The 22145-nt window shown below is 48.1% G+C and overlaps 1 protein-coding gene across 1 annotated transcript in view; it reads left to right on the forward strand.

Moving 5' to 3' along the window:
- The window catches only part of KCNK10 (potassium two pore domain channel subfamily K member 10), a 109666-nt gene extending 88267 nt beyond the window's left edge, over positions 1–21399 (forward strand). The window contains exons 5-7 of the mRNA XM_037130296.2: positions 13379–13565; positions 17578–17720; positions 19610–21399. Coding sequence (XP_036986191.2) covers positions 13379–13565; positions 17578–17720; positions 19610–20230 — 951 coding nt within the window. The 3' untranslated portion in view covers positions 20231–21399. The remainder of the gene's footprint in view (positions 1–13378; positions 13566–17577; positions 17721–19609) is intronic.
- Positions 21400–22145: the final 746 nt, after the last annotated feature.

Here is a 22145-nt window from a genome sequence, read left to right on the forward strand (position 1 = left end):
CCCTTATTTACCTCATAATGATCCACTCTCATCACTTCTCCTTCACACCTCCTCCCAGATCAATTTAAGAAGCAATTATCAAATAACGCCTCTGTGTTTGCAACACTGTGGGATTCGGGGCAATAAACAAGAGACAGTGTTTTCACCTGAGAAGGAAATAGGCATGTGTAAAGACCAATGTCCCTGATGAGACCAGGGCTGGGGCAGGCAGCCTCTGAGGTCACACTGCCTCAGTGCCTGAGCCATGTGACCTCAGGCTGTGCCTCAGTTTCCTTGTTTGAAAACTGGGGATAAAATCTGTAGCTGCGTCTTTTGGTGCTTGGCTAATGCATGAGAGCAATGCCTGGCATACCGTCAGCACTCGATAAATTTTAAATGTCAGTATGACGGGCACACCGTTGGCTATGGAAGCTCAGGGGAGGGACTTGTGAATTCTAGCCTGTATGTTTGACATCACGCCCGTCTTCTGTGATGCGCCTGTCTTATGTTGCTGATGGGTGAATTATTCTCTTTAAGAATAGAGACCCCTTGGCTTCAAGGCCAAGCATGAGGGCCTTGAAGCTAAGGGGTACTATGTCTTTTCCCGTATCTCTGCTCAGCGCTAAGCTCTTTGGAGGTGTTCAGTGAATACTTAATTGGTCATTGACTCATTGGAGATGAGAGAGGGATGAACTAGGTTCCTCTCCACACACCCAGTGTGCATAGGCTGTGGAGCACCCGCGAACAAGCCCAAGTGAAGAAGAGATGCTTGTTGACGCCGCCCTCCATCTTACCTGTTGGGTGGTAGGGCTTGGGGCTGGGACTTGATTCCCGTCACCAGTCATGGCCATGGGAGGAAAAGTTGCACTGGCCATAACTCAGTCACAAAGAACACAGAGGGTCTAAGAGCACCTCTGTCTGTGCGAAGGGGAGGTTGAGCTCTGCTTCCTTGGCTGGACTGAATGGGCCGCAGCTGTTTGTGCAGATGTGACCACAATATTCTACTTCATACACAGATTCTAGTGAAAGGAAAATCAGAGAATGAGAAAGAATTGATCTTAGCTACCGTATGCTTGTGGGTGCTCTTGTGAGATCTTGAACACGTGAGCCAGTTTCCCCCATGGACCTAGAGTTCATACTTTTGTAAAACATCAGTGTTCCTAGACTTTCTTCCCAAAAGCTGACTGGTCCCCCACTATCAAAAGGGACCCTCAAAAGAGAGTTTAGCTGCGCTTGTGTGTAGTTGCTGCTTTCTTGCCACGTTGGTGCCAGTTAGACGGAGCAATGTCCCCTGGGTTGGTTTCTTCTATTTTTCGGCAGAAATGAATTTTACCGTAAACATCAATAATCAGCATTATGCTAAGTAAAATAAGCCAGGCGGTGAGGGATAAATACCATATGATCTCACCTTTAACTGGAACCTAATCAACAAAACAAACAAGCAAGCAAAATATAACCAGAGACGTTAAAATTATGAACAATCTGACAGTAGCCAGAGGGGAGGTAGGAAGGGAAAATGGGGGAAAGTGGGGAGGGGTTTTCAGGAGCAACTATAAAGGACACATGGACAAACCAAGGTGGGGTGGAAGCAGGGGAGGGAGGTGGGGATGGCTGCGGTGGGGGGGAATGGTGGGAGGAAAATGGAGACAACTGTTATTGAACAACAATAAAATAATTTAAAAAATCATTCTACATGAGCTTGGGGGATGGTTGAAAGGACTCGTGTTAAGTTGTTATTATTAATATTTGTCTGTCTACCTGTCTGCACCTGCTTCCAGGTCTCCTTTAACTGCTGAGTTGGCACAAATCAGTGTGCTCGGCATATCCTGTCAGTTGTCAGGACTTTTCCTTCTAATTTAACACTGCTTTGCAGCTTAGTTTGAAGAGTTAGAGACAGGCATATATATGTGTGTGTACATATACATATACATATACATATACATATACAATGTAGTTTAAAAAAGGAAAGGAATCTATGTATGATTTTAAGGTTAGAATATCAAGAGCTTCTTTGAGGTTTTTTAAAAAATGCATTTTACTGAGTTACTGGAACAGCATTGGCAGCAAAGCTCATGAGAAAGCAAATATCAACATGTATAATGAAATGCATGACATATAGATGCCATATGGTGTTCGTGCAGTGTTATCCCCACGTTCTCTCTGGCTTTTTCCCCTGTGCTCTTTGCTTCTTGCTCTGCTCCTCTCTGAGAAAGTCTCAGTCGTCCATAGCCCTTCGATTCTGTTTCTACTGGGTGTGTTTCTCGGCCAGCTGACCCGTGGAGGTTTGTGAACCTCTCCTTCCCAGGAGAGAAGGAAGAGGACTGTCCAGATGGTCATATAAACAAGTGACACCTGCTTCTGGGGAGCTTGAGGGTTGGAAGAGTTTGTTCCCTGCCTAGAAAATGGGCATGTTGCTTTTCATCTTTCTTATTTAAAAAAAATGATCATGTGTGTTCAGTTGTAATAGTATTTCTAAAAGTGTCTTGAATTCAGTTCTTTCTTATGATCAGGGAAACAATAAAAAATGAACCCACTAACCAGATTTTGTGGAAAGTCGTATCCACTGAAAATGTACATTTTTCGCAGTTAGTATTCTTTCTTGGAGTAAGATGCTGGAGGGTCATAACTGGGGAGGAATCTCTGTTTCCACGGGGTGAATTCGAAGGGCCTCTGTGTTTGCATTGAGTGTGCCATGCCCTTCCACTTCCAGACTCCTGCGTGCGATATTCACGGGGCTTCCAACAGTCCCCATCCTCCCCCTGCTCTCGGGGTGAATGTCAGCCCCTCAGGGAGGTTTTCTGACTCCTCACTGAAGTCAGCACCCTGTTCTCCCCCAGAATACCACTCACCTCTCTGATTGGAGTTATGCGTCAGATGCCTGCTGTGCCCACCAGCCTGAAAGCTCTGTGGGGATGGGCCCTGTCTGCCTGGCGAGCACCGTCTCCGGCACAGGGACCTGGGGAATGGTGCCCAGACCTGGTGAATGAATGAATGAGCATTGCTGGATATGACCTCGTATATGTTAATGTAGAAAATGACTTTGAAATAAAAAAACCATATCAAATGCAAATAAATGTCAATGGGAAGCAAAACAGTCTTAACCTCTGAAATGCAATTGTTTTGATGAAAGGGCTTTTTAGTAGGGGAGCTGCCCCCTGATGGTGATTGTTGTGTGTGGTCTTTCTCTCCACACAAGGGCCCTTGCCTCATCAGGTGACACCTGCGAGGGTAATTCCATAGACTTCTGAACAGGATCATAAAAGGAAAAAACAACCAAACCTCCAGAAGCTCCATAAATGCAGTGCCCAGTTTAATTTTACCTAGTGGTTCTCAGTCCTGTGATACCAATACCCCTTTTACAGCAAATACTTATTAATGCTTCTTTACCACCTTGAAATGAATTTTGTATTAGTGCAACATGCCTACACATCTAACTCTGAGAAATTCAACTCTATGTTCTAGCCACAATATGAAGGAGAAATAAAAGGAAGGTCATTTAGAATAAATAATTCATGTTCCAGTAATAGGTGCTTGGTCACAAAACCCCAGGGGACCTACTGAAGCAGTGGGACTTTTGCATCTATATGGGGAATGCTGTAGTTCCAAATGCACGCTGGTTCAAGTGCGCCGTATCAGTGAATGAGGTGCCACCAGGGACTTTCCTGTCAGTGAGCTGGTTTATGAAAATGGAGAGCCATTTTTGGCAAGGTTTCAACTCATCAAAATTCAGCCTCCTTGCAATTCACATCGGAGTCATATCCTTGTAAAATTCAGCCTGTATTGAAAGAGTGCAAAAAGTAGTGTGTGTGTGTGTGTGTGTGTGTGTGTGTGTGTGTGTAAAAGGGAGGTCTCTGCTTGGGTAATTATAAATTGTTTTGTTGGGACGTTAAAACTCATGCTAAATTTGGGATAATTTGCTGATTTGTGACACTAATTCTTGCCTTGTAAGAAATGCCCCTGCCCACTACTTGCCAAGAGTGTCCCTTCAATTGTGTGACAACCACAAACATCCTCACAGATTTACCAGTCACTTCCCAGGGGTTTATAATCTAAATGCAGTTACCAAAAAAAAAAAAAAGACAACTTTCAGGAGCTCCAGTATAAGTTGCAGAAATACACATATGTCATTTCTATTCTTGTGTCAGTGACCATGTTCAAATAGTCAACACTCTCCCCTTGACTCGGCTCCTGTGGTGTTAATATTCAATCCAGCAAACACAGGGCATGCTCACGTGTGTGTCTGTCCCTGTGCCTCTCCAGCTCGTGTGCTCTTACAAATTTCCACGTTATAAGATCCTGACAGCTTAGCTCTTGCTGGATGAATAATTTTATTTCCTTCACCACATAGTTTACCTTAACCAATTACTCTCACGTTTGCTCTAGGTGCTAAAAAAGAGGGAGCAGGTATAGAAAAATGTACCATGAAGGGCACTCAGGATACAAAGACAGGGAGACACACTCACAGGCAGACAGCAGTTCAGGTCCTTTGAGAGGAGAACACGCAAGGCGTAAAAACAGCAGGGGGAGGACACTGTAACTCTAACCAGAAGGCCGGAGGGCTTCCTGCAGAAGGCGATGTTGTGTTTTGTGTTTTGAGGAACAAACAGGAGTTTGAAAAGCAGGTGGGATAGCCTTTCGAAAGGCACGGAAGCATGAAAGGGTGCTGCATTGGGGCACCAGTAAGCAATCCAGTCCCTTTAGAGTGAGGTGCAGAAATCACGGGTGTTATCCATAGACAGGGAGAGGGAAGGCAGGTGCTTGCCAACAGCAGGGCCCCCAGTGCTTTTGCTTTGGGTGGAGGTTGCAGAGTTCTGTAGGCAGAGGAGGTGGATTGGGCAATGAGCAGGGTGCAATGGCTGAATGGGAGCAAGGCTTCTTCCCGGCTCCCACCACCACCTTTGGCAGATGTCCCTGAGATTCTGAAGGCCCAGAAAGGCCCATCTTTCTTACTTTACTGTGGGGAATATCTGCTGTCCTTCTTCTAGTTTTTGCCTCAAGGGCATGGTCCTCATTCATCCCTTTCCCAAAGAAAGGAAGGTGAGTTGGATGCTTGTCAAGGTGCTGTGCTATTTCTCGAGGGAACCATGCAGGGTCTGTGAGCATGTTCGTAGTTTTTCTCTTTCCCCTTTTTCCTCCTTACTCCTCTGCCTTGCGTTCTCTCCCACCCCTCCTCCTTTCCCTTTTCTCTTTTCACAAAGATTACAAAGAGAATACGTGGTCATTGCAGAGACTCCAAAAAACACAGGAGAGTACAATGAGACAAAATCTCATGAAAGTCCATCATCCAAAGAGATCCGTCATCCAAAGTGATTCACCATTAACATGTTAATAATTGTACCTTCAAATCTCTTCTCTTTGCATCTATTTTTAGCCCCCATCCCCGCTGCTCCCCTGACCCTGCAGTGGGCCCTTCTCTAGCTCTCCTGTTCAAGGTCTCCTGTCCTCTAGTATTTGGAGGGGTGTCACCCACATCTGTCCTGGCCACAGCCTGTGTTCCTTGCCACCTCCCCTGGATTGCCAACCTCCACTCTCAGCACTGGCTTCTCTGGGCAGTGCTGCTGATCTCCTTCTGCAGGAGGCAGGGCCCTCTGCCTCTGTCGGCGTTCGCTGCTGCCCTGCTGGCCGCAGGACAGGAGGCTGGCGCTGCTCTCCCTGCCGTGCCCATCCCAGCAATGGGTCCAGCCTGGTCCACATCACAGCCAAAGCAAGCTGTCAGTTTTTGATAAGACATGTCCCCCTCCAGAGCTTTAGAAATATAGAGACATTAAAGCAGTTAAATCAGATCTGATTACAGTTCTAGTGGATCATGGAGCCAAATTTCTGGCTGGTCACTATGGGGCCGTGACCCTGACCTGCCTCCAAGGGGCCGAATTCAGCTTATCCTGACATCCACAGACACAGTTGTGGGTGGACAGCTTAGCTGATTCAAGAGCAACCAACTATGGAGATCAAAGCAGAAAAGCAAGCTTTCAAAGAAGGATATTGGACAGTTACCACTGGGATTATTGGAGACCCTGACTTGGAAACAATCCATCTAAGAACAATCACCCAGATCATGTCACAGACTGGTCTTAGATGAAGCCACTGCTGTGTGTGCCTGGTGCAGAAGCAGCTGGTCCTGCTGACCCCACCGATTCTGGGCCCTGGATGTAGCTGTTTGCACCACCCTCGTGACTGCCCCTAGAAAAGGGATATAATGCCACTACTTGGCCAGCAGCCCTGGAATGGATTCCACATGGTCCCTTCTTCTTTAGATCACCAATGGCATGTCCACTTCTTCCTGCCACCTCCCCCACCTCCATGAAACCTACTACCTGGTGCTCTTCAATTCTAGCTTGATTGGGGGAATGGTCCTCCTTCCAGGTCTGCACCCCACTCAGTGTCCAAGTCTCTTACTCTCTGTCCAGAAACTTGGGTGGATCCAGGACTTCGAAGAGGTGGGCTATGCACAGTTGTTAAAGCAGTTGGTGCTCACAAAAATCAGAGCTCGGCATCTAATCCCTCATTCTTAACGCTCTGGTCCTCCAGGCTGGAGGTTCTGCTGATCCTACTTGGAAGACCCTAAGATGCAGTTCCTTCCACACTTCCTTCCTTCCTCCCCAGGATGAGTGACTTTTCTGTCTTCTGTCTCCAATCCTAGCCCAGTCTTAATCTAGTCTCTGGGCCAGGAAACTGGTTCTGCAGGTGAACCTCTGAGAATCTCTGTTCCTCACTTAGAAATGGTCCTTGGGATACCAGAGAGGGATGAAACAGATAGAAGAAGAAAACACACGGAAACCTGTCAGGTGACTACTCCAAGACCAATTCTGTAACGTCCGCCTCACTACTGTCTGGCTGACGCCTGACTTATGTCTCCACAGTTGGGGGAGCCTGGGTGGCAAGCTCGTGTCCCTGCAGTGGGGAGGCTGAGAACGTAAGTAGCGGGCACGCTTCAGCTTCTGTATTGGGAGGAGGTCTTGGTCTTTCATCAAAGCAAAGAAGGGGGTTCAGATGGTCGCTTATGTGATACATTTTCTGAATGCTTAGCTGCCAAAGCTCTAAAGCTCATCCCTTGCACTTATCACACGTGTGCATTGTACATACCAGAGCTGCAAGAGTGTCCCTTCCTTCTCTCCCAGGTGATGTTTTCAATCAGGGCTATTCATTGGGCGCTCACCTTGCCTTCGGTACCTGGACCAGGGAGAGCACCATGGAGAGTTGCCGCACAGCGGGGTTCAGCCCAACAACAGTCAGACGTTCCCACCCCGCCCCTGCCCACCAAGTGTTGTGTGCATGACAACAGAACTTTTCTTTCTTTGTTTAAAAAAAATGGTGTGCACCTTGCCCTAACCCGTGTGGCTCAGTTGGTTTGGCGTCATCCTGCAAAGTGAAAGGCTGCTAGTTCGATTCCCAGTTAGGGCACATGCCTCGGCTGTGGGTTCAGTCCCTGGTTGGGGCACCTGTGAGAGGCAACCCATTGATGTTTCATTCTTACCTCAAAGTTTCTCTCCTTCTCTTTCTCCTTCCCTTCCCTTCTCTCTGAAATCAATAAATAAAGCCTTTGAATGGGTATAGGTACCTTGCAATTAGAACAGCCCTGACATATAAAAGGTTCTTAATAATTATGTGCTGAATTGATGGGTAGAGTTTTGAAAGCAAGATCTTGTGTTTCAATAGAGTATTATTTTCTAATGTAAAGAGTCACTGACTTTTAGAACAGAAAATTTTCAAAGATTTTTAACTGAGGGGTTCCTGGAGTGGAAGAGCTGAGAATTTTTATTGTTCGTGGATTTAATTTTTTTCCACCCCAGATACACCAACACTGGCATTTCAGTGATAGAAACAATTTAATTTTATATGTGAAAAGCTTTTTCAAAAACTTTGCATGGTGATGCCAGCAAAATACCGAGTTGGCCGATAATCCATTAGATGCCACAGCGGGGCTCCGAGTTGGAGGCTAGCCATAACTTTATTATTTTTTTGTATAGTTATAATCCATTTGTGTATTCAGCTTTTGAGAAGGACATTTTCCATTGTCTCCATGGAGATTTCACTGCACGATTCTCACTAATGTGTGTTTACAGTATCTCTGTCATGAAGATTATAGGCTAATGGTATTTAAAAAGTCCTCTCACAGTTTATATGGCACTGTGTGAATATTTGTTGTGATGTTAAAAAAATCTCTATAGAAAACAGCGTAATCTGAGAAGACAAAACCAGTTCTTCTGTGAGGCAGTTCCTACTGTCTTTCCATTATGAGAAATTATTCTCCATTCGATTGTATTGCCATGGTGATGTGTCTGCATTTCAACGAAACAAAACGGAAACTTAATGGGGGCTCCTCACGTCTACCTCCCGTCCTGGGGTCTTTATCGCAGTATCTTTATTATTATAAAAAGTCTCCAATGTCTTGGCTAAAAATCACAAGTACCCAATTTCTCAGCCAGACATAACCATTTGTGTTGCTATTCTTAGAATGCTAAGAAGGCACATAAAAATGGAAAAAAAAAAAAAGACCATTGGAAAGGGAGTAAAAATCAAGGAACAAAACAGCCCACAGCTGAATAGAAGATACTTGCTCTCTGAAATAAGGTTGTGGAAGTCCACAACCACAGGCAGGGCATTGTGCTTGTTGAGACCTGGACGTGTGGCTTGGCCCCCTGAGGTCTGAGATGTATCAACATTCCAGAACCGTCAGCGCATTCATCCTTTTCTCGTCCTTTTCTTGGAGCAGAGATCCCAGAGCTGTCCCGCCTGCTCCTGTTTATGAAGCTTATTTCACCCTTTGAAATAATCACACATATAATTTTGACAATTCAATGAACTCTGCAGGAGGTAGGGTTTGAGTTCTTCAAAAATTCCTATACTTGGTATCCATCGGACACAGGAGGTAGTTTTGCATAATACTATTTGCACAAGGAGAAGGAAAGGAAATATTATCTATTACAACCAACAAAGTGGACTGGTTTGGACAGATACACACAATGGTCCTATCACTTCTGCCCAAATACTGTATCAAACCACCTTTTCTGGGGTCACAGTTTTGCCAGTCCAAGAAGACATTAGCTCAGTCAGATCTGGGCTCTGGGAAAGCTTTTTGCTAGCTGCTCTGCTGACTGGTAAATAAGCAATGAGATTTCACCTGGCAACCCCACTGTGGAAACAGACCTTGACTCCCTAAGAGGTGGAGGTGGTGGTGGTGGTTGGGGGCGGTGGGGGGGGGGGGGGGGGTGGGGCGAGGAAAGCCAAGCAGTGGCTCTGAGGGTCCCTCTGCAGCTGGTTCCTGACATTGCACACATTATCTGCGATTCTTGGCAGTTTCAGAAGGATGGTCAAGAGTTTGGGGCAAATTAATTGAAAGACAAATGAAAAAAGCTTTCAAGATTGTGACCTAAAACTGTCTGATAACTCGATCTGGAGTCAGCATAGAGGAACCAATGAAGACTTCTCTCTTACCAAAAATGAGGTAACTATATGAGATAATGAATCCAGGCAGGGACCACCGACAAAGACCTCCTGAAGTGGAACAAAGATTATCGCAAGTCAGCCACGAGGGGACATTCCTCAACAGGCAAGGGTCGCTTTGGCCTGGGAGTGTTTGCATCTAAGGGAATATGTGAGCTTGTATGTCAAAAATGGTCATTAACAATCACTGAGCACTTCGCAGGTACTAAGCTTTGATGCACTGATGTAATCTTCCAAACAGTCCTGTGAGGTGGGTTCTTCTCTCTCCATTTTATGGAGGAAGAAACATGCACAGAGAAGCTGAGACACTTGCCCGCGGTCACTCAGCTATTTCTCAGAGGGAATGGAATGTGTCTCAGGCAGTCAGCCTGCCTCTAAACCCCAGGCTCTCAAACACCATTCTAGAAGAGGACCGACTAGTTGCGCAGCTAATGAGGCTAAGAAGCCCAAAGATCACCAGATAAAGTATAAAACAGTTTGTGATTATATTTTGAAAGCTACCATTCAATTAAGGCAACTTTTAAAAAATATCTAAATGGCAGCAAAAAAACATGAGCATCCAGAATAACAGACACTGATAAAACCTTACACTCATACCTCTTCCTTTCACAGTGAAGTATGGGTATTCGCATTACACACACACACACACACACACACACACACACACGACACTTGATTTCTCAAGTCCCCCCAATAGTCCAGGGATTGAATTCCCCAAACCCTCTGTAAGCATCACCCCAAGATGTCTAGATGAAGCAGCCCAGGGACCCACATGTTGTCACGGGCAGCGGGAAGTGCGGATGTTGACCTTGCTGAGAAACTCTCCAACAGATAATGCAATGAAGAAAGACAGCAGGGTCTGGGCTTTGTCATACACCTCCCTCTCTGCCACCAAACAATGCCTGTCCTGGGCCACCTTCCCTCTGCCCCTTCCCCGCTCCCACCCCCGAGAGCCCGAGAATGTCTACAGCTTCCCCTGGACTTGCCACACTCATTTCCACAACCTCAACCTCATCCTGTGTGTAGTTGCATTCTCCTCTTAACATGTGACTTGACAAGTGTCTCAAAAACATTTAATTCACTTTAATTTCATTGTGTGTTTGAGGAGGACGATTTATCAATGGGGTGGGGAATGATGTTCCCATGGCCGGTAATTAGATGAACTGAACGGTCTGGGAAGATCCACTTTTGGGATATTTGCACATGTCTGCACACAAAACTAGGCTCATAGTAACTAAGGTCCCGGATTCTGACAGGGGTCCAGCTGCCTCCACAAAGTCCTCCTGTAATATACAATGTGGAAATTCGTGGGACGGGTAGAACATTCCCTGTGGTTCTCAGGTCATCTCTTTTATCATAATACTTTTATTTGTGGGGAAAAATGGTATTTCATATGCAGTTTCAAAAATATCAGTAAAATGTCTTTTTTTTCAGATGGTTTTTCTGAGGAGATGGGCAGGGACCGTATAAGCTCATAAATCAAACTATTTTTCCGTTTTCCCTTTGCACACCGAGCGTCCTGCTGGGACTGAGAGTACATGACTTCTTTTCACGAAGAAGGGCTGCGGCAGTTTTTTAGCTTTTCCTACGCATGTTGAGGGAATATATCGATCTGGTAACTGGAGCGTGAATAGTGCTGATTCAGATGTGTGCATAAACATTCTCTGCTCAAACCGTCTTACTCACCTTGGTGCCCTCTCCATTTTGCCATATTGACTTTACCTGGGACTCAGGAACCCCCTCGGGTGGCACTGCCTGGTTTTGAGGCTTAATCACCGGGAGAGCAGCTTCATCCCCTCTCCCCCCTCATCCCTGGGGGCTTTCCAGGGAAGAGGCAGCATCCATGTTTCTCCCCCCAAATCAGGGAGGACGAGGCGGGTGGTAGGAAGGGAGACAGGACCGAAGTCAAGCTTCAGGCCTCTGAGACCTAGTCATTTCCACGGTGGAGTCACAGGCCGACCTGAGAAGTCTGTCCTGGGCAACCTGGCCCAGGTGTCACTGCCGTGACTGAAGCCTCAAGACAGATCGTCCAGTGACAGTTTTTTAGTCTGTCTCCCTCCCCACAGGGGAGACCGCGTGGCCTCTTCTTCCCGGAGGCTAGTCTGGTTTCTTTCGTCGGGGGAGGGCGCTGGCAAGATTGTCTGAGCTGGTGAATTATTGAATTACTTGAAAAGCTGTGTCTGGGCTTCTTTCATTACTCCCCGGGCTGAGACTTAACCACCTCAGGATTCTATTCTCAGCTCTGCCCTTAATTAGCAGCTTCATTTTATGCAAGTCCCCGAACCCCTTTCGGCTTCTGTTTTTGCGCCTGGAAATGAGGTTTATGAACGCAGAGGTCTCTCTGCGCTCTGAGGTCGTCTGCTTTCTAATCCACCAGACGGCCACGACTGGAAAATAGATCACATGGTAAGGGTTTCCTATATCGACTGCCCCAAATGTGGGGCGCTTTTGCAGAAAATCAGTGCAGGAGGCATGGAAAGGCCCATGCGCTCTGGTGTTAAAGATACATTGGCGAGAGTATGTCGTTTGGTGAGTTACGGAACTAGGGCCTCCTGAAGGTGATCTCCAGTGCCGATCCTGGGAGCTTTGAGTCCGAAAGGCTCGTTCAGCTTGGAGGCAAAGCCGAGGCCGTTGGGGGTGCATTCAAGGGGACCCCAGTGGTGCTTCCTGTCCGCCTCTCGCCTCCATTGGTATGATTGCTCTACCCCAACGCCAGCGTGATTCCCCCTCCGAGTGCATTTTTGCCTCTTCACTGTCGACTCCTTCGGAAGCTGATGTCAGCTGACGTGCCTACTGCCCGTTTTAGACAGTGACCCTGTCATTCTGACGGCCTCTCCTGTCCTGGCCCCTGTGGGGGTAACGCAGCCCCCACACACGGTGACCGCAGCACCAGCTCAGACGTGGGTGTTTAAAAGTGTGCGACAAACGCCCACCCTCAGCTGGGGGAAGGAGGTGAGGAAGCGCACAGATGCTTGCCTGGAGTCGGTCACAAATGTGGATGGGGGTGGCTATGTTTTTTCCTTTCGGACAAACATTCTGGCCTGCTTCAGGTCAGCCATTTTTCTCCCCCAACAGATTCCCTTCAATGCAAAGGAAACTGGGTAGAGCTCCATCTCCCTCCCTGTGCAAAGAGCTCCCCACCCAGACACCACAGGCCCTTCCTGGGAATTCACATTTGCACTGGTGAGGGAGGTAGGACCAGCATGGCGCTCGTGGTCACAGAGCCACGCAGAGGACAGTCAAGGCATGAGCTAAGTGGAGTCGTGAGCAGGCTTCCGGGGGCCTGAGAGCCCCTAGAATACCTGAAACCACCTGGATGTGCATTTTTCTAGGGTCAAGTCCACAGCTTCCATCAGATTCTCACAAACCTGACTGCCCATGACCAAGGGGAGGTTAAAAGTCACTGACAGTTTTGCTCATTAGATTCCACCTATGAGTGACATCATATGGTACTTGTCCTTCTCTGACTGGCTTATTCCACTGAGTGTAATGCTCTCCAGGTCCCTCCACGCTGTCTCGAAGGCTGAGATTGACTAACAAACAGAATAGAAGTGGACTCCTACGGAGAACAGGCCAACGCTGTCAGAGAGGAGGAGCACTGGGGGGCTGGGTGAAACAGGGTCAATGAAGCAAAAAAACAAACCAACAAACTCATAGACACAGACAACGGTGTGGTGATTACCAAAGGGATAAGGGTTCGGGGAGAGGAAGCAGAGGGTCAAGGAGGGAAAAATGGTGATGGAAGGAGACTGTTGGGGGTGGTGAACACACAATACAATGTGCAGATGATGTATGATAGAACTGTACACCTGAATCCTGTCCAATTTTATTAACCAATGCCACCCCAACACATTCAGTAAAGAAAGCCACCGACACAGTACATTTTCTTCTGTATCTCTGCCTCCTGGATCCAGGGTGAGGAAGCTGACTTGTCTTTCTCCTCTGCCGTTCCCAGAAAAAACAAGTGAGTCAGACCAAGATCCGGGTCATCTCTACCATCCTGTTCATCTTGGCCGGCTGCATTGTGTTCGTGACGATTCCCGCCTTCGTCTTCAAACACATCGAGGGGTGGACAGCCTTGGAGTCCATTTACTTTGTGGTGATCACTCTCACCACGGTGGGCTTTGGTGATTTTGTGGCAGGTGAGTGCCCCGGGTCCCCACGGTCCCCAGGGTCCCTGTGGGTGGTGGAAACACTTTGTTGGCAGTGCTTTTCCAAACCATGAGAAAAATGAGTTGTGGGGGAAGCGAACAGAAAAGGCTCAGTGTCCCTACTGCTGTGCACGGGCTCGTTTCTAGCCCGTGGCCCTCTGGGATCTAAACGGCATCAGCCTTCTCCTGTGAGAGGAAAGCCAGCCTCCCCCTCCCCAGGATGCATATCGTCCTCATCGTCATATGAATTATGCAGGAGTGAAATGAATGTCTCATTGCATTCTGGACTTCTCAATTATATTAAGGCTCCTTGAATCAATTGATAAAGGCTATATCAGCAAGTGGCAGATGTGAGACTCTGGAGACATTAACACAGAGCTTAGTCTCAATGGTCTGCAGTGTAAGCTTCCTCCTGCCACTGAGGCGAGGGCCATTGTCCCTGAAAAAGTCATCCTGGGCATGTCCACGAGGCTTAGGACCCACTTGACCATGGGGAGCAGAGAACTGCCCCCTAAGGGAATATAGCACAGTGGGTTCTGCATGAATGTATGTGGAAGCAATAGCCTTCATTTTGAAAAGAAGAACCAATGGGCTGGGTTTATGGAAGCAAAAGAAGACCACCACCACTTTCACGTAGGGACAGGGAGCTGAAAAAGACCTGAGTTCTGGCTTCCTGCATGTACCGCTTTCCCGGAGTGAGCGAGGAAGGCAGGTTCAGAAAGAGGAGGCTGCCCTTCTCCTTCCTAATGGGGGAGTTCCAGGGAGTCAGACTGTCTGTGGATCCCTTTTCACTCCAAGGAGTGGGGGCTTTGGTCCAACACCTCCATCCTAGGTTCAGAGCGTTTGATGTGTGTGTGTGGCCTTGACCAGTTCCCGGTTAAGCAGCAGCCTGAACGTTTGCAGGCTGCACTTCCCGGGCCAACTGTCCTTCCTTTGGCACCTCATTGTGGCTGTGCCTTGGCCTCTCCGTGGGAGTACGCTGCATGTGAGGACAGGGACCAGGTCCTTGGGAATCTGGAGAACAGGAGATTTTGGAGGGGTGATGGGGGCTAATCACGAGGCGCGAGCGCCCCCTCATTAATTCTGTCTGTGGTGCAGACAGCCAGTGGCCTTGTAGCTGTTCCAACCAGACCGGTGAAGAAGATTGCTGTCTGCTGTGTAGAAATAGCAATTTTATTGTTTTCTTTCATCTTATTGACTAAGGACTAAGAATTGCAAAGTCGAGGTGACAACACACTGTGTATAAAAAGCCTGGGACCCACTGACCTTCCTTTATGCACAGCACTCAACCCCTGGGCAGCCACTCACCTTGGGGCACAAGTCACCTGGTGCCACCTGATTAGGGGCCCGTAGCTCTGGAGAGAAGCACAGAGACTGAGAAAAATAAGGGGACAGTCGTCCAACTAATCCCTTAGTATTGTCTGGAGCTGGTCTGTGGTACCACTCGGCTGAGGCTCCAGTGAAGGCTGTGATGGCAGCTGGCACCTGGAACCCTTCCGCAAGCATCTTCCAGTCCCCCGAGCACAGTCTGCGCTGCACGGTGCCTCAGAGCACCCTGTGCCACCCCAGGCTCCGTGGAGGCCTGCCAGCTAGAGGACACTTGTAAACACCCCTGCTCCGTAACACTGCTCAATTCAATCTGATGGTAATCTGTCAGTCCAGGGCACAAGTGGCACAGCCCCAGGAACAGGACACTTACAATTACTTGATTTCTATTTGTCTGCATTAGGCACACAGACTGTGAGCACTTAGCGCAGGTCTTTACTGCCCTAGTGAGGCGTGGCCTCCACTGTCACAGGCACTGCCGGGGCTGTTTTAATTCCCGCGTTCACCACTGGTCCCAGAGCCATATTTCCTTTGTCCTGAGGTCTTCGGACAGGGGTCCCTTACAGTCCACAGTGCTGCCTGCAGTTACACCAGGCCCTTCTCCAGCTCCCAGGCTTGCATAGACTGGTTTGGGGAATGCCTTAAGTGACTGGACATTTACTGCAGCTTTTTTGGGCAGTACCCTAAAAAAAGGGCAGGGTACCCGGCCCTTTAAAAAGGTATATTAACAGAGTTGATGGTGGCTGTGATTTAACACAGTAGCAACTCTACTGGAAATGTAATTGGAACACGCCAATCACCACACCAGGTGCTGCGCTGGTTTATTTGGTAGCTGACTCACTTCAGGACAGTGAACAACATCATAACCTCTCACAGGTCTGGCTGGGAGCACACGGAAAAGCTTTGAATTCTGGGCTCGCAGATGATGAGGGAAGAGGCAGGGGTGGGGGGATTAATGTGTTGTTCGCTAGCGCACCCTAGTGACAATCTTTGTTGGGTGACGGCAACTGGCTGAGATCAGTATTTGCTCTCAGCCCCAATGGACAAAGCTGCAGGGATCTCTGGCCAAGCGCAGAGACAAAACGAACCTCAAAAGCCACTCAGTGTGGCAGAAACTCCAGGAGCATCCCAGAGAAAGCTGCGGAGGAGAGTTGCCAAAGGGAAAAAACAAAGGCAGCTAAAGCAAACCAAGGGGGCTCGTCACAGAGTCCCTTTAACAATGTGTGAAATTCTAATGTTAAGAAATGGCAGTAGCTCTTGAGACCTCATGGGCTGCATTGAAAAGTGAGTCGCCAGAGTGGAAGAGGGTTGGGGGCCTGGGAGACAGAGGTGAAAGGATTAAGTAAGAAGTACAAATTGGTACTTCAAAAATAGTCATGGGGATGTAAAGTACAGCTTAGGGAACATAGTCAATAATACTGCAGTAACATTACTGTGCGCTGCCCAGTGGGTCCTGGGCATCTGGGGGAGCCCTTGGTACAGTCTGTGATTGGCTGACCACTAAGCCTTACACCTGAAACCAATACAAAATAATACTGAAAGTACGCTGTAATTAAAATTTTTTTAAAAAATGAATTTGGTTGCACTGAGAAGAGATACAGGCTACAGTGCCTGCCCTGCTGCCTTTGGGAAGCAGGATCAGTGTTACTCATCCCATAAGGATGCAGTGTGGACTCAGTAGTGCTAGATGAGGTTGCAGGCAGGACCCAGTGGGAAAGACTAGTCATCGGTTGTCATGTGATGGCATAGTTGCCGATCCATTGCTAATGTCGGTTGTCTTAGAAACAGCCACTTGCCTGGTTCATTGGGCGGCAGGTCTCACAGAGATACTTCATGGAATGTCCCCACTCCTTTAGGAGACGGGGCTGGGCTTGGATACTATTTTGCATGGCTACCTTTGGCAGTGCCCCCAGAAAGGCTCGAATAAATAGGCTAATTATTTGGGATAAATGACTGGTCCTTTCAACAGCCAGTCAATGCAATCAGGCAATGGGCCAATTTGGTTTGATGGATTTTTTTCCTGTAATCCTATTTATAATACAGGGATTGGACTGGCGGGTCCTTTTTCATTCTAGCGTGGTCCTGGTGGTTCCCATTACTCAGTCTAATTGACCCTTTGGATTAGCATCATGTACACACCAGCCCTCAGTTAGCATTAAATCACTGCGACTTGGATCAAAGTCTCAGGAAAGCCATTAAGTCTAATTTTACACTCAGCTCTCGGTAAATGCATGTGCGCTTAGGAAGGAAACAGTTCCATGGATTCCGAACCATTTGCGATGACTTAATGGTGTTTATTTTTATTCAATTTAAAGAAGTTCAAGGGAAAATTGACAGATAGGTGGGCCTAATCTGTTGTCCTCTAGCTCAAGCCATTCATTGCCAACCTCAGGTGGAGACTAAGTATATCAGGTTGGTCACTGATATATTTTTGTCACGGGCACTGTGGTTAGTGGTTAAGAATGTAGAGAAGTTTGGCCACAAGTCAGGCTCCTTTGGGGGTGGGACAGGTCTTTTCTTTGACTTCCAACCCCCAGCATGTCTTGTATACAGCAGGATGAATGGCCGAGTGTTAGAAGGGGATGGGGTGACGTTTCCACTACAGGGACCGGAATATGTCTGCTCTGCAAAGACCATATGCTAGATCCTGCCTAAAGTAACGTTTGGTTGTTTTCAGGGGGAAATGCTGGCATCCATTACCGGGAGTGGTATAAGCCCCTAGTGTGGTTTTGGATCCTTGTTGGCCTTGCCTACTTTGCAGCGGTCCTCAGTATGATCGGAGATTGGCTACGGGTTCTGTCCAAAAAGACAAAAGAAGAGGTAGGACCCCTTCCAGATTCTACGCATGTTCCCGAGACCAGATGAACTCGTGTCAACCATTTCCTGTCTCTATTCTGGGGGCTAGAATGTTTCTTACAAAGTGGGGGGCTCACAGGCTTCCTTGTTTGGAATCAGTACCTAAAAGCCAAATGCAATGGAACAGCAGTTATTCTTGGATCCTTTTGGGCAGGTGGGAAAACCTGGTGACTCACCAGCCCACGGATTCTGGAAAAGACTAGTAAACAACCTAGTTTTAAAAATGGAATGAAAAGGAAAAGAAAAACATAGAAATAGTCAACAGAAGTAGACAGTGTTTCAGAGAGGTGTGTAACTGCCCCTTGTCAGAAAATATGTGGGGGAGGCTTAGAAAATTCATCAAATGTGTGAGAAGGCACGCCTGTCCTTCAGGCTGCGAGGTCTGTATGGAAACGCACATGAAAGCCACAAATCTTTCTTGATTCCATACGAGACTGAAGTCACTGAGCAGTGGTCAGCCATGGGAAGTGAACGCAAGGGGTCCCTTTCACCTCTCTTCCCTCTTGGTTGTCTGATCTGCAGAGATGATTGTATCCCAGGAGCACGCAGCCTTTACTCCCACATGTAAACACGCGTGAAAACCCACGCAAAGGCGAGGCAAGGAAGGCCTAGGAAGGAAAGGTAGATTCTTCTCGGAGTTTTAAAAAAATAAACCCCACGTGGTTCCTCTAGGAAGAGAGGAAAAGAAGAAAGTAGGAGGCAAGTGAATTCTAGGGGAAGAGGTTTAGAAAAAAGGAAGGGGATTAAAAAAATCTACCAAGAAATAAAAAGAGGGTCAGCCTCTTGGACAGCTCCTGTTCCCGTCCCAGAACACAGTCATTCTCCATAGAAGAGTCGGGAGAAGGTTGCTGAGTGGAGAAACTTGACGTCTCATTGCTGGGCACAATGTTAGTTTTCCTGGCGTACAAAAACACGGGCAATGCAGTCTCCACCCAGTCTGATTTCCGAGGTAGCTAATCGACCTGGGGAAAACCAGCTATAATCAAAGAAAGTAGCAACATAAGTATTGACTTTCTTCAATGCAAAATTCTGAGTTCCTCATGTGTACAGGAAAGTGTGGGGCTTGTACTGTTTGCCCAACTGAATAAGAACCCAGAGATTTGATAACCCTCCCTCTGAGCCTCCCTGCCTTCTGACCAGGATGCTCAGGAGGGTCTTCTTAAGCCACGATAAGCCCGATAACACAAGACCATAGCATGGCCCAGATATAGGAGGACCAGGAGTCACAGTTGTCCCAGTTTTCCTAGGACAGAGGGGGTGCCTAAGACACAGGACTTTCCCTTTTAAAACCAGGACAGTTGCAGGCTAACTGGGACAGATTGGTCACCCTACCCAGATAGAGGCAATGGAAGGAGAGGGAGTGGGCAAAGGAGCCTCTGAGTATCTGTTTTGTGTCCAGGACTGAGCTAGGTGAGCGTCTTTATCCCACACGATACTAAAAACTCCATCGGCTAGACTCGTTACCCCAGCAATGTCCGAGGAATGAGGCCATACTGTTAAAGAGGGAATGGGCACATCACTGGAACTCTACACGCCTGTCCAACTCAGAACACTGCTCTCCCCCCAGAATGCCCTGCGCTTCTCCTTCAGTCCCCATCTCCAAACTCAAGCTTCCCTTGGTTCTCCAGCACCTGTGCCTCCCTGAGCCTCATTAATCAGGAGTCAAACTGAGACGGGGATGTAGGGGGCAGGAGGCACTAGGCCAGAGGTGGCATTTCACCCCTGGCCCTGGGCTTGTGCTCCAGGTGACCCCCAGCCAGCCTTCCCTTTGGGACACAGTAGGGCAGTGGGCACTGGGTGGCTTGTGCAGAGAGGAATTTCTCAGTGTGCTCTTGCTCTTCTGTGCCTGCCAGGTGGGTGAAATCAAGGCCCACGCAGCCGAGTGGAAGGCCAACGTGACAGCCGAGTTCCGGGAGACCCGGCGCCGGCTCAGCGTGGAGATTCACGACAAGCTGCAGCGGGCGGCCACCATCCGCAGCATGGAGCGCCGGCGCCTGGGCCTGGACCAGAGGGCACACTCGCTCGACATGCTGTCCCCGGAGAAGCGCTCCGTCTTCTCCTCGCTGGATGCGGGCCGCTTCAAGGCCTCCTCCCAGGAGAGCATCAACAACCGGCCCAACAACCTGCGCCTGAAAGGACCGGAGCAGCTCAACAAACACGGGCAGGGCGCCTCCGAGGACAACATCATCAACAAGTTCGGGTCCTCCTCCAAGTTCACCAAGAGGAAAAACAAGGACATCAAGAAGACCTTGCCCGAGGACGTCCAGAAAATCTACAAGACCTTCCGGAATTACTCTCTGGACGAAGCGAAGAAAGAGGAGGAGACAGAAAAGATCTGCAATTCGGACCACTCCAGCACTGCCATATTGACTGACTGCGCCCAGCAGCCGGCGGGGCTGGAGAACGGGATGGTCCCCACGGACACCAAAGACAGGGACAACGAGAGCAACATATTGTTTGAAGACAGAATTTAAATGTCCAGACACTGGACTTGATGAAACGTCGTGTTTTTTAATATTCACCCTGAGACACGTGCCTTAAACAGACTTCTCCTTAGTCCAGAATTACATAGCATTGAAGAATATATTTCACTGTGCCATAGAGGACTGAGAAAGCTTGCTCTGCCAAAAGGAATCAAAGAACAAGGACTGCACTTCCCACAGCGGCAGTAGGACACCCAGGGAGTGTTTGCATCCATCGTAGGTCATGGCTGCAAATGTCAAGGGCGCGTTGCTGGGGGGCGGGGGTGATGCTGTACCCCCGTGCAGTGCCGCCCTGGACGGCACACAGGCAAGGGCAGCTATTCCTTAGACCAGCCTTCTGAAAGGAACGGGTGTGTCTTTCGCATGGAATCTCACTTCCCAAACCTACCATTAATGACTGACCTATGCACACACAGAAGGGGACTGGATTGGGGGTGAACTGGTACCTGTACTAGGGTTTGAGCTGGCATTTTAGCAGGTAGCTCTGAGCTTGAATTCTGATTCAAACGATTCAGTGCGTACCTAGCCTTTCTCATGTCCGTGGGACTTGAGAGCACCGGGGATTGGTTGGAAGCAGATCACAGCACACATATTAAAAGGTGCAGTTGCTTTCCTCATTTCAAAAGAAAAAAAATGGTCACAAGCATCTCACTGTGGATATCACCTCAACCAAGGACAGAAGCCTCCTGAATTTGATCTTTCTCACAGGGGTAGGCAGTCCAGACGATCTTGCACGCATTGGTGAAAACCCAACCTCAACAGCTGCATGGTTGCAGGCAAAAATCATGCATTTTCCTCAGTGGGTGCAATGGTGAAAATAAACTGGTTTTGAAATGTTCATGTTCCCTTTTCTAGCGGAACTCCAGTTATAACTTTTGATAAGAGGGGGGAAGAATACCAAAACTCTCGCCTTGCATGATGCCAGCGGCTTGCTGTTCTAACCGATCCCAAACTTTTATGAAAATAGACATCCTGCATGTCTGAGACACACCAAGGAGGACCATGGCATCATTCCATCTCAGGGCTTTTTGTCCCTCTGGGCGTCTTAGGGTAGACACAGTTATAAGAGCCAACCTTGCTATCTCCAAACAAAAGGAAAATGAATCCCTCAACCAACTCTTGTACAAGAGGACTGAATCGTTTTAATTGCTTGCAGCTTAAGTGCCATTAATGCCATTTAAAAAATAATTCTTAAAAGAAGTATTTCAAATATTTTACTTTTACGTTTGGGCCTGCCTTTATTTCGAAAGCGTTCTTTTCCTTGCTTGTTTCTTTATCTCTACCCGCTATCACGACACCTACGGAAACGCCCAGGTGGTTGTTTCAAGTCAAACAATAACCAACACGTGGTGATTGTAATTTCTCTACGAGGTTAGAACATCAGGGAAAGGAAGTCGGGGGATGGCTAGTCGTTAAGTTTCGAGAGGAGGATTTCAAATGGATTTTTATCAGAAAGGGAAAAATCCGTTCTGGGCCAACCACCCCGCGTGAGCCCCTCAGCCTTTTTCATAATTGGCTCGTCCTTGTACCGGTTCGAACTGAGTTATTTGGGTCCCGCACTGAGGCATTTTGCCCTGGGAACAGCAGAGCGTTGCTCTTTAAGGGCCTTCAATGCTCAGTGCCACCCTTAGGGCATTTCACACGACCTACGCACAAGTGGGTTTGTCACGAGATCAGAGGGTCATCAGAAACTTCCAGGGAAAATGATACGCGCCACATCCTCGACCACCGGTACCATGGGAGACTTCTTTCTGGCTGTTTTCCCCCAAAGGCACAGCTCTCCCTTGCCCGGAGCACAGGCAGAACCCTGCCCCCACCCCTGACCCAAACGTTTAGGCTCTAATTAAAGTCCTGGCATTGTTTTGGGGAAGGAGCCAAATAAGAATCAACTTTGAGGAGACCCTTG

This window comes from Artibeus jamaicensis, unplaced genomic scaffold (genome assembly GCF_021234435.1).
Source record: "Artibeus jamaicensis isolate MK-2021 breed Jamaican fruit bat unplaced genomic scaffold, CSHL_Jam_final contig_444, whole genome shotgun sequence".
Lineage (NCBI taxonomy): Eukaryota > Metazoa > Chordata > Mammalia > Chiroptera > Phyllostomidae > Artibeus > Artibeus jamaicensis.